The sequence below is a fragment of the Alligator mississippiensis genome, chromosome 4 (genome assembly GCF_030867095.1).
Source record: "Alligator mississippiensis isolate rAllMis1 chromosome 4, rAllMis1, whole genome shotgun sequence".
Taxonomy (NCBI): domain Eukaryota; kingdom Metazoa; phylum Chordata; order Crocodylia; family Alligatoridae; genus Alligator; species Alligator mississippiensis.
The window spans coordinates 100601766-100614001 of NC_081827.1; the positions used below are offsets into that span (position 1 = coordinate 100601766).

General features: G+C 50.0%; 1 protein-coding gene across 2 annotated transcripts; it reads right to left on the minus strand.

Annotated features, from left to right (window-relative positions):
• Positions 1–7179: 7179 nt before the first annotated feature.
• Positions 7180–12170, minus strand: MPST (mercaptopyruvate sulfurtransferase). Of its 2 annotated transcripts, none has more exons than XM_006270247.4 (3): positions 12062–12170; positions 8659–9311; positions 7180–7946 (listed from the first exon to the last, which is right to left on the minus strand). In XM_006270247.4, exons 2-3 carry the CDS (start codon positions 9251–9253, stop codon positions 7648–7650), a joined length of 894 nt encoding a protein of 297 aa, XP_006270309.1. In that variant the 5' UTR covers positions 9254–9311; positions 12062–12170; the 3' UTR covers positions 7180–7647. The 2 variants fall into 2 exon arrangements, with proteins under 2 accessions (XP_006270309.1, XP_059582401.1); XM_059726418.1 differs by lacking the exon at positions 12062–12170 and adding an exon at positions 10772–10815.
• Positions 12171–12236: the final 66 nt, after the last annotated feature.

A 12236-nucleotide genomic window follows, 5' to 3' on the forward strand; every position in this document is an offset into this window, starting at 1 on the left:
GGGGAAAATAGGGGAGAGTTACAATCTTTCAAGAGGCTTCTGAGTGTGGAACAGATCCAGAACCTGCCCCAAGACTGAAAGGATATGTGCATCATAGGGGAATGTGCAGATGGTTCAAAGACAGCCTAAAGAGGAGTGTCCCAGACATGAGATCCAGGTAAAGGGAGAGGAAGGTGCTCTAAACTGAGGGCATGTGGGCATGCCTATGGCAAGTGGGAGAGGCATCCCTCAACTGACTCCTGACATTTTATCGCCTGATGTAACCTCTCCCAGGGACTGGGGCACGAAGGACCCCGAGCCACATGCCCTAGGGTTAGTGCATCATAGCAGCCCGAGCAGAGCAGGTGAGATGCTGCTCTTCAGGTGCAGGTGCTCTGAATGCAAGGCCAGAGCAGGTAAATAATCTGCAATCAGACCCAGGATCAACAAGAGGTACCAGTCAATGTGGTGATATCTGAGGGATGGAAGTACATGAAAGCTGCCCATGCTTGGTCAAACCCTGCATGGTACCCTTCAATAACATCGCTGTCACAGTTCCAAGGTTAACTACATAAATAATCCTTTTATGGCATTCTCAAGAGCAGCTGATTAGATCTTGGGTCTCTGGCTGTCACCTGTTTTTGGAACAGAAAGTTGTATTCCACCTCTTCCAGACCGGAATTTTAAGGTGCAGTCCCCTGAGGTCCAACTATGTTCACCCATGCACTATAATGATGACAGGCTTTTGGTGTGGGAACCAAAGTTACGGAGCATGCTGTATGGGGGGACAACTCAAGACATGGAATGAGACACATATGGGCTGGGGGCCATATAGGCAAAGCTGGTTGTTCATGTGGGTGTGTAGTTTAAGCTACATGTTAAGTAAAGAGTCCAGTATCAATTGAAAATTTCTGGTATCATGTTTGATATATAAGCATTGGATATTACACCCAGGTCAGAACATGGTGCAGCACCTGCAGAGCTGTGTTCCCTCAGAGACGATGATGCAGTGGCCAACCACCTTTTGCAAAGCACATTATTATTTATTTAAAGCAAAGGCATTACAGAGAAACAGTCACAAAACAATAAACAGCGTATACACTTACAAGGCTTGCCAAGGTTTACCTGACTTCCGGATAAGTTTCTAAATAGCCCAATTAGAAGTCTGTCAGTTGTCAGGTCTGACATTTTTTTCCCAAAGTAGAGCTGTCTCTTTTAGTTGCTTGCTGCCTTCTTGAATCATTATGTACAATTCCCCCACCTTTCACACCTCCATAGTTGAGGTTTCCATAGACCTGTCAGCTACTTTTGGCATTGACATAACGTCATCCTCAGTAACCCCAGATCCCATGGGACACCTGCTTAATGAGCCAGGAGCACAGGGGCACATTTGAGCTGCAGTGCAGTGGCCATTATGAATTTGTCAGTGTCCACAGCTTCTATAATATCTGAACATAATGAGACTTTGACACTTCTAAGCTTCCAAAATATCAACTCTACCTCAGTCCCTGTGTTGACCCCATTGCCATGCCTGTAGACCAAGTCAAAAAAAGGCTCTGGGATCCTGATACTGGGCTATTGGAAGATAATTCCTTTTGGTACCTTATTAGGAAAATAACATAGCACTGAACACTTTGGAGGGCTTCTTTCCTTTCCTCGTTCATACCTTGTGACACGGTATTTAGCAGAAGTTGCAGATTTTTTGGAATCTAACAGGGCTGCACAACTTCAGAAGGATAGCAGGCAAGCTCACTGCAGCCAAACTAGACAGGAGGGAAGTTGACCTATAATGTTTTCATGAATCTCTGCTTTGGTGCAGCCATAGGAACTGTTAGCCAAATGAATGGATGGCAGTTGAACTAATAAGCAGTCATGCCTAGAGATGTAGGGCTGGGACGTTCCTAGGGTACATGGGAAGTACCGCTGCTACAGGGTTCTCCAGGGGAAGAAATGTGAAATTTCGGAGGAATCTGTCCATGTACTTCTCATGGATTTGGCTTGAAGTTATTAGGCTAAAAAGAAAGGCCTACAAAGGATGGAGGATGGGATCCACCTCCAAGGAAGAATATTCCGCACTGGTCTGGTCCTGCAGGGCGTGAACTAGGAAAGCCAAGGCTGCAATAGAACCCCAACTAACTATAATTATCAAGGACAATAAAAAGTCCTTTTGTAGATATGTGGGGAGCTGGTGGAAAAGCAAGGGCAACGTTGGACCCCTGCTAAACCAGAAGGGACAACTGACAACCGACACCCAGGAAAAAGCCAACCTATTAAATGGGTACTTTGCGTTGGTCTTTTATCAGTCCCATGGGACGCCACTGCCCCTTACGGGCCAGGGAGGCCTGGGTGAGGGAGATTCCCTGCCCTCCATCAATGTTGACTTTGTGAAGTAACACCCTGAGAGGCTGGACACCCTAAAGTCAGCTGGCCCTGACAATCTACACCCCAGGGTACTCAAGGAGCTGGCTGGCATCATAGCCCAGCCCCTGGCATGGATCTTCAAGAGCTCCTGGTGCTCTTGTGAAGTGCCTGAAGATTGGAAGAAGGCCAATGTGGTGCCTATCTTCAAGAAAGGGAGAAAAGTGGATCTGGCTAACTACAGGCCCATCAGCCTGACCTCTATTCTGGGGAAGGTCTTAAAATAATTATTAAAGAGGCCATCCTTAACAGACTGGCTGACGGCAACAACCTGAGGTATAGGTTTGTTGCGGGTAGGTCTTGCTTGACCAATCTTATTTTCTTCTACGACCAGGTAACCTATCACCTGGACAAGGGAGAGAAGATTTATGTCATATATCTTGACTTCAGAAAAGCCTTTGATCTGGTATCCCATGATCACCTCTTGGCAAAACTGGCCAACTGCGGCCTCAGGTCCACCACAATCCAGTCTGGGGAATTGGCTCTGTAGTCGGACCCAGAGGGTGGTGGTTGACGGAAGTCAATCGTCATGGTGCCCTGTGACCAGTGGGGTCCCCCAAGGCTCTGTCCTTGGATTTATATTATTCAACATCTTCATTAATGATGTGGACATTGGAGTCAGAAGCAGACTGGCCAAGTTCTCTGATGATACCAAACTCTGGGGTAAAGCATCCACACCTGAGAACAGGAAGGCAATCCAGGATGACCTTGACAGGCTCAGGAAATGGGTGGATGAGAACCTGATGGTGCTTAACACCAAAAAATGCAAGGTTCTCCACTTTGGGAGGAAAAAGCTGCAGCATCCTTATAGGCTAGGCGGTGCTACGCTGGCTAGCATTATGGATGAAAAGGACTTGGGGGTCATGATTGACCATTGACCACAAGATGAACATAAGCCTTCACTGTGATGCTGCGGCTAGTAAAGCGAGCAACACGCTGGTTTGCATCCATAGATACTTCTCAAGCAAATCCCGGGACGTCCAGAGAAGAGCCATGCACATGGTCAGAGGTCAGGAAAACAGACCTTATGATGACAGGCTGTGAGCCTGAAAAAGCGCAGGCTCAGGGGCAATCTGATGGCCACCTATAAGTTTATCAGGGGTGTTCACCAGGATCTGGGGGAATGATTGTTCACAAGAGCGTCCCAAGGGATGACAAGGCCGAACGGTTATAAACTACTGCAAGACCATTTCAGGCTGGACATAAGGAAGAATTTCTTCACTGTCTGAGCCCCCAAGGTCTGGAATAGCCTGCCACTGGAGGTGGTTCAAGCACCTACATTGAACGCCTTCAAGAGAAATTTGGATGCTTATCTTGCTGGGATCTTATGACCCCAGCTGACTTCCTGACCCTTGGGCAGGGGGCTCGACTAGATGATCTTCCGAGGTCCCTTGCAGCCCTAATGTCTATGAAATCTATAAAATCTATGAAGTGTTAGGGGATTGTTGAATCATGGAGTGTCACCTTATGCAAAATGAACTGTTTGCTGACAAAAGCTGTGTTTCCATTCCAAGTCCATCATTAAACTTGGATGATGGTCTATTCAGGTGGAGTACGAGTTGGTTGAAGCTGAGAAAAGTTAGGTATTTTGGAATGGAAGAGACCCCAGGGGCATTAAATCCAATCCCCTGCTACCATACAAACCATAACATATAATCCCTTGCATACATTGATCAATTTCCATCTAAAAATGAGCTGGGTTTCTCATCTCCTCTACTCCTATTGGATGGCTGTTCCAAAGACCTGGAATGGTTAGAAACCTCCTTTTAATTTCCAGCCTAAATTTATTTGGGCCAGTTTGTATCCATTTGTTCTTGTACCAACATTGTCCTTTATCTTAAATAGCTCTTCTCCATCCCTGGTGTTTATCCCTCTGGTGTATTTATAGAGAGTAATCATATCCCTTATGTCACCACTACTTAGCTAATTCCTGCCTCTTCTCTGCAGAAAGTGGAGAGTGGAAAATTCCCAAACTCAGAACAAATAAAGCAAGGTGTTGCTTAAAACTGCAGAGATTGGAGTGGGGGAAAGCCACAGTGGATGTGTTGGGGAAGGAAGAGTGGAGCATGGTTTTGCTACAGGGTGTGGTGGTACTGCTTAACCAAAAAAAAAAAAAAGGATCCATGATCTAGGTGATATGCCATGGGCTGCATGAGAAGAATCCTGCCCCCTGTTTAGAATAAGGGTCTAGAGTGCCCACAGCAATGAGGAAACTGAGGCAGAAAACCATGTGCAATGTTTATTGTAGCCTACAGCTGCATATCTCGTGTTGACGAAGAGTAATCTGTTTCATAATCCTGTGCACAGTTGGTATGTTTGTGTGTTGTCAGGCCTATCAGAAGTCTCTGAAGAGTTATATTGTAAACCTGCAGGAGCGCTCAGTGGGGAGTAGCTCAGAGAAAGTGCATACCTAAGTTTGCAGGAGCTAGGAGAAAGAAGGGCAGAGTCAGCTGGGCCCTGTTCATATGAGTGAGTAAGCGACAGGGAGCCAGGTTCCAGGAAATGCAGCAGAGAGGCCGAAGGGAGAAAAAGTATGGCAGTTAGGGCAAGGGAAGCTTAAGAGCCAAACAGACCCCGTGGATTAGGATCCAGCTGCACAACAGCCTCATGAGCCTGCAATGAGAGGGAATTTTACCCAGGACTGTCACAACATATGCCTCATATTGTTCACTCATTCGAAGAGCAGTGTGATCTGAGGAGGGAAAACATGCTCATCTCGACCTGAAGCAGAAACTGGCTTATTCTTTCTTCAAATTACCAGGACATCAGACATGAATGTGCCCATATAAAAGGACATGGAGAATCCCAAAGACAGCTCCTCCTTCCATTAATGTACTAAATAAAACAGCTGTTACTCTGACCCAGCTATCAAAAATCCCCAACAGCTTGTGGAAATTGAAAATCTCTCCTTGGGGTAAAGTGACTGCTATTGCAGGCAGTTTATTCCTAGGACCCCTGTTCAGGCAGGTACTTCAGCTCCTGCTCTATGTTTAATATTTATAAATAGCCTATAGAAGACAGTGGAGCTTTTCACATACCAAGAATTATGCATATGTCTTGCTGAACTGGTGGAGTCCAACCTCTGGAAGTGGCACAGCTGTGCATGTTTAAAACAGTTTCCAAAGGAAAACTCCTTGCTATGAGAACAGTAGGACAGTGGAACAAAGTACCTAGGTATTTCCCTACTTGTAAGTTTTCAAGAAGAGGCCAGATAAGCATCTCTCTAGGATAGTTTAATAGTGAATCCTGTACCTCCATAGGGAATTGGACTAAAAGATCCTATGGGGGGAAGAAGGGACCCATTCAACCCTACGATTCTAATAGCATGGAGAAATATGATGGAAAGGCATGCTTTGCCTCTCATCTTCTGATCCACATGGCTTGCTCAGGAAAGCAGAACTATCTCTTCCTAGAAATGAGAGATACTGTAGTTGTGTCATCAGCAGGGAACCTGGTTTCCTCTGTTTAAAAATAACAAACTCTCTGGGGGGAAAACCCCTAAATTCTGATTAAAAACCCCAAATCCATGTTTTCCTGCTATTAAAATGAAATGCCACTATATATACATATGTATCAGTTGAAAACAATGTTTTATTGATCTATTTACAATTTTAAAGTAATTTGGAAGCCTACCAGTGCCTCAATCATTATGATAAAATAAATTCTAAATACCTATTTTGGCATTTGAGGTTTTTATGATGGAAAATCAGAGTTCCCCTTGCCCCCTTCACTCACCAGGATCCAGGTCCAACTGGCATTGTCACCCCCCACCCTTACCACTTTGTGGCACTGAGCAGCCTTGATACGCCAGTGTCCTGCACCTGCCCATGCTGTTGCCCCTCACTCCCAGCCCACAGCCCCCTGGCACTGCTGGTGCCCCTCACTCCCAGCCTGCTGCCCCCTGCCCTCAACCCCCCAGCATTTGAGGAAGTGGGGTGGGGGAGGGTGTCGGCACAGGCAACGCATTGGATGGTAGGGGAGGCCACGTGCCTCCCCTCCCCAGATCTCTGCACCCAGGGAAGCCTAGGGCTGCCCCCAGCATGGACCAGCTCCAGGCAGGAGCTGCATCCATGGTCCAGTGGGCAGGAGCTGTAATGGGAGGCAGTGCTGCACCACCATGGCTGCCAAGATGAGGTGCAGAAGCAGAGAGTTGTGCCCCCCCCAATGCTGCCAGGTGGGCAGGAGACACCTCACCTTGGTGGCCATGGAAGTGCAGCACTCCCTGCCATGCCAGGTCCTGCCCAATGGGCCATGGAGATGGGTCCTGCCTAGAGCTGATCTAGCCAGGCTGCAGCCCTGCACCCCATTGTGGATATAGACCTCTGGGGCAGCACATGCTCCCCCTTCCCCCCAGTATGTTGCCTGTGGTACCTTCTCCCACCCCCCAAAACTTACCTGGAGCTGCAGATGCTGTCCTCCCCACCTGGCTGCCACGTGCACATGCATGTAGCACCCCCTGAGTCCTGCTCCCTACAGCCCCACACAGCCCCTTGCAGGCTAGAACTCTGCCAGCCTGCAAGCAGAAACCCACAGTTCCCCATGTTTTTCTCCTTTAAAGGAGAAAGTCTGTGTTTTCCTGTGGCAAATGCAAAACCCAGACCCCTCGTCATCAGGATGGTGTTCCTCATGAACAATAAATGTAGCTGTACCAACTAAATACACCTTGTGGAAAGGAACAATGTGAGATGTCTCCATACACTTCAGCTTAATATGAGCTGAGGTTGAGGCACTCCCTATAAGATGACCCCAGCTTATGTTTAGTTCAGCAGAAAGGCCCTGAAGTTTATTAAGGTGTATTTTTTATTATCATCATTCATTCAGACCTTATCTGACAAGTATTTTTTAAAAACCAAGAGAGATAGGATTTCAGGTTCCTGAACAATGATAGATACAAAATTAAATGAGAACACAGCACAGTCACCATCCCCGTGAAAGAAATTCAAGTTGATCCTCCCTCTCACCAAGTGCCAATCCAGATAGATCATGAGGCAAGCCTAAATCCATTAGTCAAGCATCCCATGACCAATACCTTCCCCCACCCTTCCAATAGGATGCTGTAAAAGGGCATCTTACATGTCCAGAGAAGTGAGCCAAGGGGGAAAGGAGCTAAAACCCAGTGTATTTAGATTTGTTACTCAAGACTTTTACTTGATGGCAATATGATTTAAAACATTGGAAAGGTTAAGAACATCTCTTACAAATCCTGTTCTAAGGCAATGTGTTTGCATGGGAGGGACAGGAATGGGCACTTTACACAATCTTCCCCTTCCCCTCTGATATGACGTCTTCAGGCTCTGCACGCATGTACCACTCCACCCAGGCACCATCATAGATGGCCACATCTGGTTTGCCACAGAGGTATGCTCCCAGGGCCACATGGCAGGCAGTGACTCCAGAGCCACATGTGGCTACCAGTGGCTTTGAGAGCTCCACCTTCTTCTCCTGGAACAAATTGTGGATCTCCTCAGGGGTCTTTTCGAAGCCAGTCTCTGTGAGGAAATCCACAAAGGGAATGTTCAGGGAACCTGGGATGTGACCAGGCTCAATTCCTGGAAGAGGAAGGAAAGCATTGAAGAAGATAGGAGTTAATCTTTATATCAAGGATGGTTCCAGCACAAAACCTCACTACTTAGCTCCATACACAGCAGCTCTCATTCTCAAGCCACCACATTAAGTATCTCACAGGGTTATCATGAGGATCAGTTCATGTCTGTACATGAAGTACTAATTATTTTTAAGGCGAAAGAGGTTGAGAGAGCAACCCCATCTCTCCCTTCTTTGATCTCCCAAAAGACTGTGTGCTGCTGCCTATAGAACATGAGACCCTACAATCATGTTAAGCCAGGGGTGGGCAATTACTTTGGGCGGAGGGCCGCTTAATGAGTTTTGGCAAGCCATCAAGGGCCGCATGACAGGCAGCTGGGGCAGATAAATATTAATTTTCTAAATTTTTTAGGGGCCCCGCGGGCCAGATAGAATGGCCTGGTGGGCCGCATCCAGGCCGCGGGCTGCATTTTGCCCACCCCTGTGTTAAGCTATATGGCTTCCTTCCCTTACAAAGGTCCTAAAATATCACTTTCAGCCAAGACCAACTTAGAGGTAAGGCAGAGATGAGTTTGAGGGGTGTCCTACTGAAACCTATCCTCAACACAAGCAAGTTTCCATCTTCGACCTGCAGATGGGAGCAGAAGTCATGGCTTTGGGCTTGTGTCTTAACTAGACCCCATGCATGTTATGCTGATGGTCAAGTAAGTGCGTTACCATTTCTAGGTTCCACCTCTATCCCCCTGAATCGCCCAGCAGAGCGAGCATCCACCAGCTGGAAATGACGAGATTCCACGTTCTTCTTTATGTCCTCATGGCTCTTCACCAGCGATTTGTCTAGGGAGGCGTGGAACTCAGCAGGAGCTGTCCGACTCTTGCCAGAGCTCAGCAGATACCCCTCTCGCTGCCAGTTCTTCAGGCCACCATCCAGAAGGGAAACAGCATCGTGCCCAAAGGCCCGGAACATCCACCAGACCCGGGGAGCAGAGAAGAGCCCCTGATCGCTGCCATCATACACAACCACGTGAGAGTCATTTCCCACACCCAGCTTGCCCACATACTCTGCAAAGTCATCTGTACTAGGCAACATATGGTCATATGGTGAGGTACGGTCACTGCACTGGTCAATGTCAAAGAAGGCTGCCCCGGGGATATGGCGCTCCTCAAATTCCCGCCGGGGATCACGCTTCATTTTCGGGAGGTACCAGGATGCATCTAAGAGCCTCACAGCCAGCCCAGGCTGTGGGGACTTGATGGCTTCTGACACCCATTTCGCTGACACCAAAGCACGGTAGAGGAACTGCTGTGACATTGCTCTCAACTCCTGACTGGGTTCAGCCAGTCCCTGTGGCTTATCTGAACTCTCCAAACTGTGAAGGAGGAAAATCAGAGATTAGCAACAGAAAGGGTCATGGAGAACTACAGAAGGAAGATGCCAGACACCAAGCAAGCTCTTTGCACCAGGGAATCCTCTTTGTTATCTAGGCTTGCACAGCACTCAGCCTGATGAGCTCTGGAGGTGCCTATACAGTGTGTCAGAGCAGTCCTGCTGCTTGTTTAATTAGAGTGCAACAGAACAGACTCGATTAATCGAGTCTGCTGAAGCATGGTAATTACCACGCTCCAGCAGCCTCCAGTGACTTATGTATTGGCATCCCCACGCTTCAAAATAGCGGTGGGGGTGATTTAATTAAAGCTCACTCCATGACTGATACATGAGATACTCCAGGCACTTTAATTAGAGCGGTTGCTGGAGCCACTCTAATTAAAGTGCTCCACCCCCCCCAGAACACATGTATAAATGCCCCGGGACTCCCAGGGGTTGCAGTAATATGGATAATAAGCAAGGAGAGCTGGGTCCCTAGTTTACAAGTTATAACCCATCCTCTGCCATGCTTTATACTAGGGGTTCCTAGTTTCTCTATGAAGAGACTATTTCCAAGCTCAGGACCCCACTTCTAGTCTGAACGGTGCCTTCTGCACAAGTGTGTATCTGGCACACTTCACTGACTCCCCTAGCACCTGCCCCTTTTGTGGACACCCTGGTGCATTCCCTCTTCAAATGCAACAGACCGCAGGCACTCCCCTGCCTCCTCAGGAACCTGCTCCTGAGGTTCTGCCTGCACTTCTCCCTGCTCCTTTTACGCACTCCCCATGCATGGCCCCATCAAATCCTATGCCCGCCTGGTCAACCTCCAGCTCCAGCCAGACTCGCTGCGTCCAACAGACCACCAAGGAGTCTCTAGCCAGGGGAAGAGAACTCCAGTGACTGTGGGCCTGTTTTTCTCCACACGTCTCCAGGCCGAGTTGCACTGGGTGGTGCCCCATCACCTCCTTTGATTCACTGGAGGGGCAGCAGAACCCGACTTTAGGGTGGCAGTGGCCAAAGGGGTAGAGGCACTTGTGGAGGGGGGTGCCAGCTCCACCCTCCGTAGCTCTGACTGGGTGGCGCTCCCCAAGGCAACTGCTGGCTGGCCTTCTCAGCTCCGTGTGCCCCCTCAGAGCCCTCCGGATCCACCTACCACCCTCACTCTTGCCCCTGTTACTTCATCTGTTACCCTCCCAGCAAGCAGGAGCCATGCACTTGGTGGCCTCCTTTGACTGAAGACAGGCTTGGTTCACAGCAGTAGGGAGGGAAGGCTAGGCCCAGGATGGAGTTAGCACTCAGGCTCTGACTGGCCTGTTAACACGGCTGGGCTTGCCCCAGCCTCCTCCCTGCTGGTGGGCACTGTGCCACCCCGAGGTGGGAATCTGCTGCTCTAGGCACAATGGACTTGTAACATGTCAATGGGACTTATGGGCCTAGGTCCACCAAGTAAACTATACTCACCCTTTATTAACAGGAGCCCCTCGTACCATGCTCCTAATTCCTTGGGGCGAATAATAATGAAAATGGGGACAGGAGTGGAGGTCAGAAGTTAATAACTAGCATGCTGAAGGGGGAACACTGAGAAAAGCACAACGGACAGCGTCCAAAGGCCCTCAAACAAGTCCAAGCAGCCAATGGACACTACCTAGTAATACTCTGCCTGGCCATGGGATCACATGAGGGACAGGAAAGTAGCCCCGCAGTCCTCGGGCGTGCTCCAGGCCAGAGCCTTCTTCCTGGTAAGCTACACCGCTAGCTTAACCAGGCAGGGTTTGAATTATACTTTGACTCTTGGGGGGAGGGGGGGGGGGGAGGGGAGGAGAAGCTGCAAAAAAAATTAACCTAGTTCATTGATTAACAAGTCCACCTAAGTGAAGGAGCAATCTGATTGGAAACCCCCCAGATTATGATTTTCAAATCTTACAGGAGAGGTCTCATCTCTTATGGGGTGCTCAGCACCCAACTCAGAGCTCCCCTTAGTTTGCACCCTAAGTTTGTAGCCAGGATCTGGTTGACCAGGAGGTCCCACCACCTGGTGGGACCACAGATGAGGAATGCATAAAAAGACAGGTGAAGGAAGACGTGCAGCCAGAACCTCAGCAAGAGGATCTGGAGGCGGCGGCAGCAAAGGGGCTGCAGCCTGGCACACTCCAGGCACTGGAGCACCAGGGTCTCCCTCTGCTCCCAGAAGGGGCAGGTGTCAGGGGTGTCCGTGAACCATGCTAGATGCACGCCTGTGGCGACGGCTCTGTGCAGGAGCCTGCCAACTGAGGTCCCTGGTGGCTCGGGAAATCAGAATCTGTAGGCACACTGGATCCAGCTGTGGGGAACCGCTGGGGTCCAGGTGTGATCCATCCAGGGATCACCTGGGATCTAGAGATTGTCTGGGATCTAGAGATCACCCAAGGCCTAGAGACCACCTGGGTTCCAGGGACTGCCTCAGACCCAGGGATCCCAGGCCAAGATTCCGGATTCCAGGGATTGCCCTGGGTTCTAGGGATCGCCCTGGGTTACGGGGATCGCCCGGGATTCCGGGGAATGCCCCAGACCCAGGGATCCCCGAGGATTCCAGGGATCGCCCCGGGTTGCAGAAATCACCGAGGGCCTACAGACGAGCCCGGGCCGCCCGGCGTTAGCTGCAGGGGTGGCACCCCGCCGCGCCCGCAGAGGCAGCGGCAGCGGCGGAGGGCGCTCCGCTGCCGGGGGCCGAGCCCGGAGCTGGGCGCCGGCGGGACCGAGCTCCGACTGTACCTCTGCGCCGCGGCCGCTCCCCGTTGCTGCTCCGGCCTCCGCCGCCGCGCCGGGGCAGGGCCGCGCTGGTGCCCCCCCGCCGGGGGCGGGGCACGGGGCTGGGACGGGCGCAGGCGGCTCCCTCTCCCTCTCCCTCCGCCGCTGAGTCACTGCGCTCGCCTCCCCCTTCCGGCGG

Bases quoted from the DNA above. Each gene is read 5' to 3' on its own strand.
- MPST (XM_059726418.1), bottom strand. From the start codon at position 10,800: ATGGTACGAGGGGCTCCTGTTAATAAAGG. The intron at 9,312-10,771 runs GTGAGTATAGTT...CCTCCTTCACAG, and splicing joins GGGGCTCCTGTTAATAAAGG to TTTGGAGAGTTCAGATAAGC. The intron at 7,947-8,658 runs GTAACGCACTTA...TTCCTCTTCCAG, and splicing joins AGAGGTGGAACCTAGAAATG to GAATTGAGCCTGGTCACATC.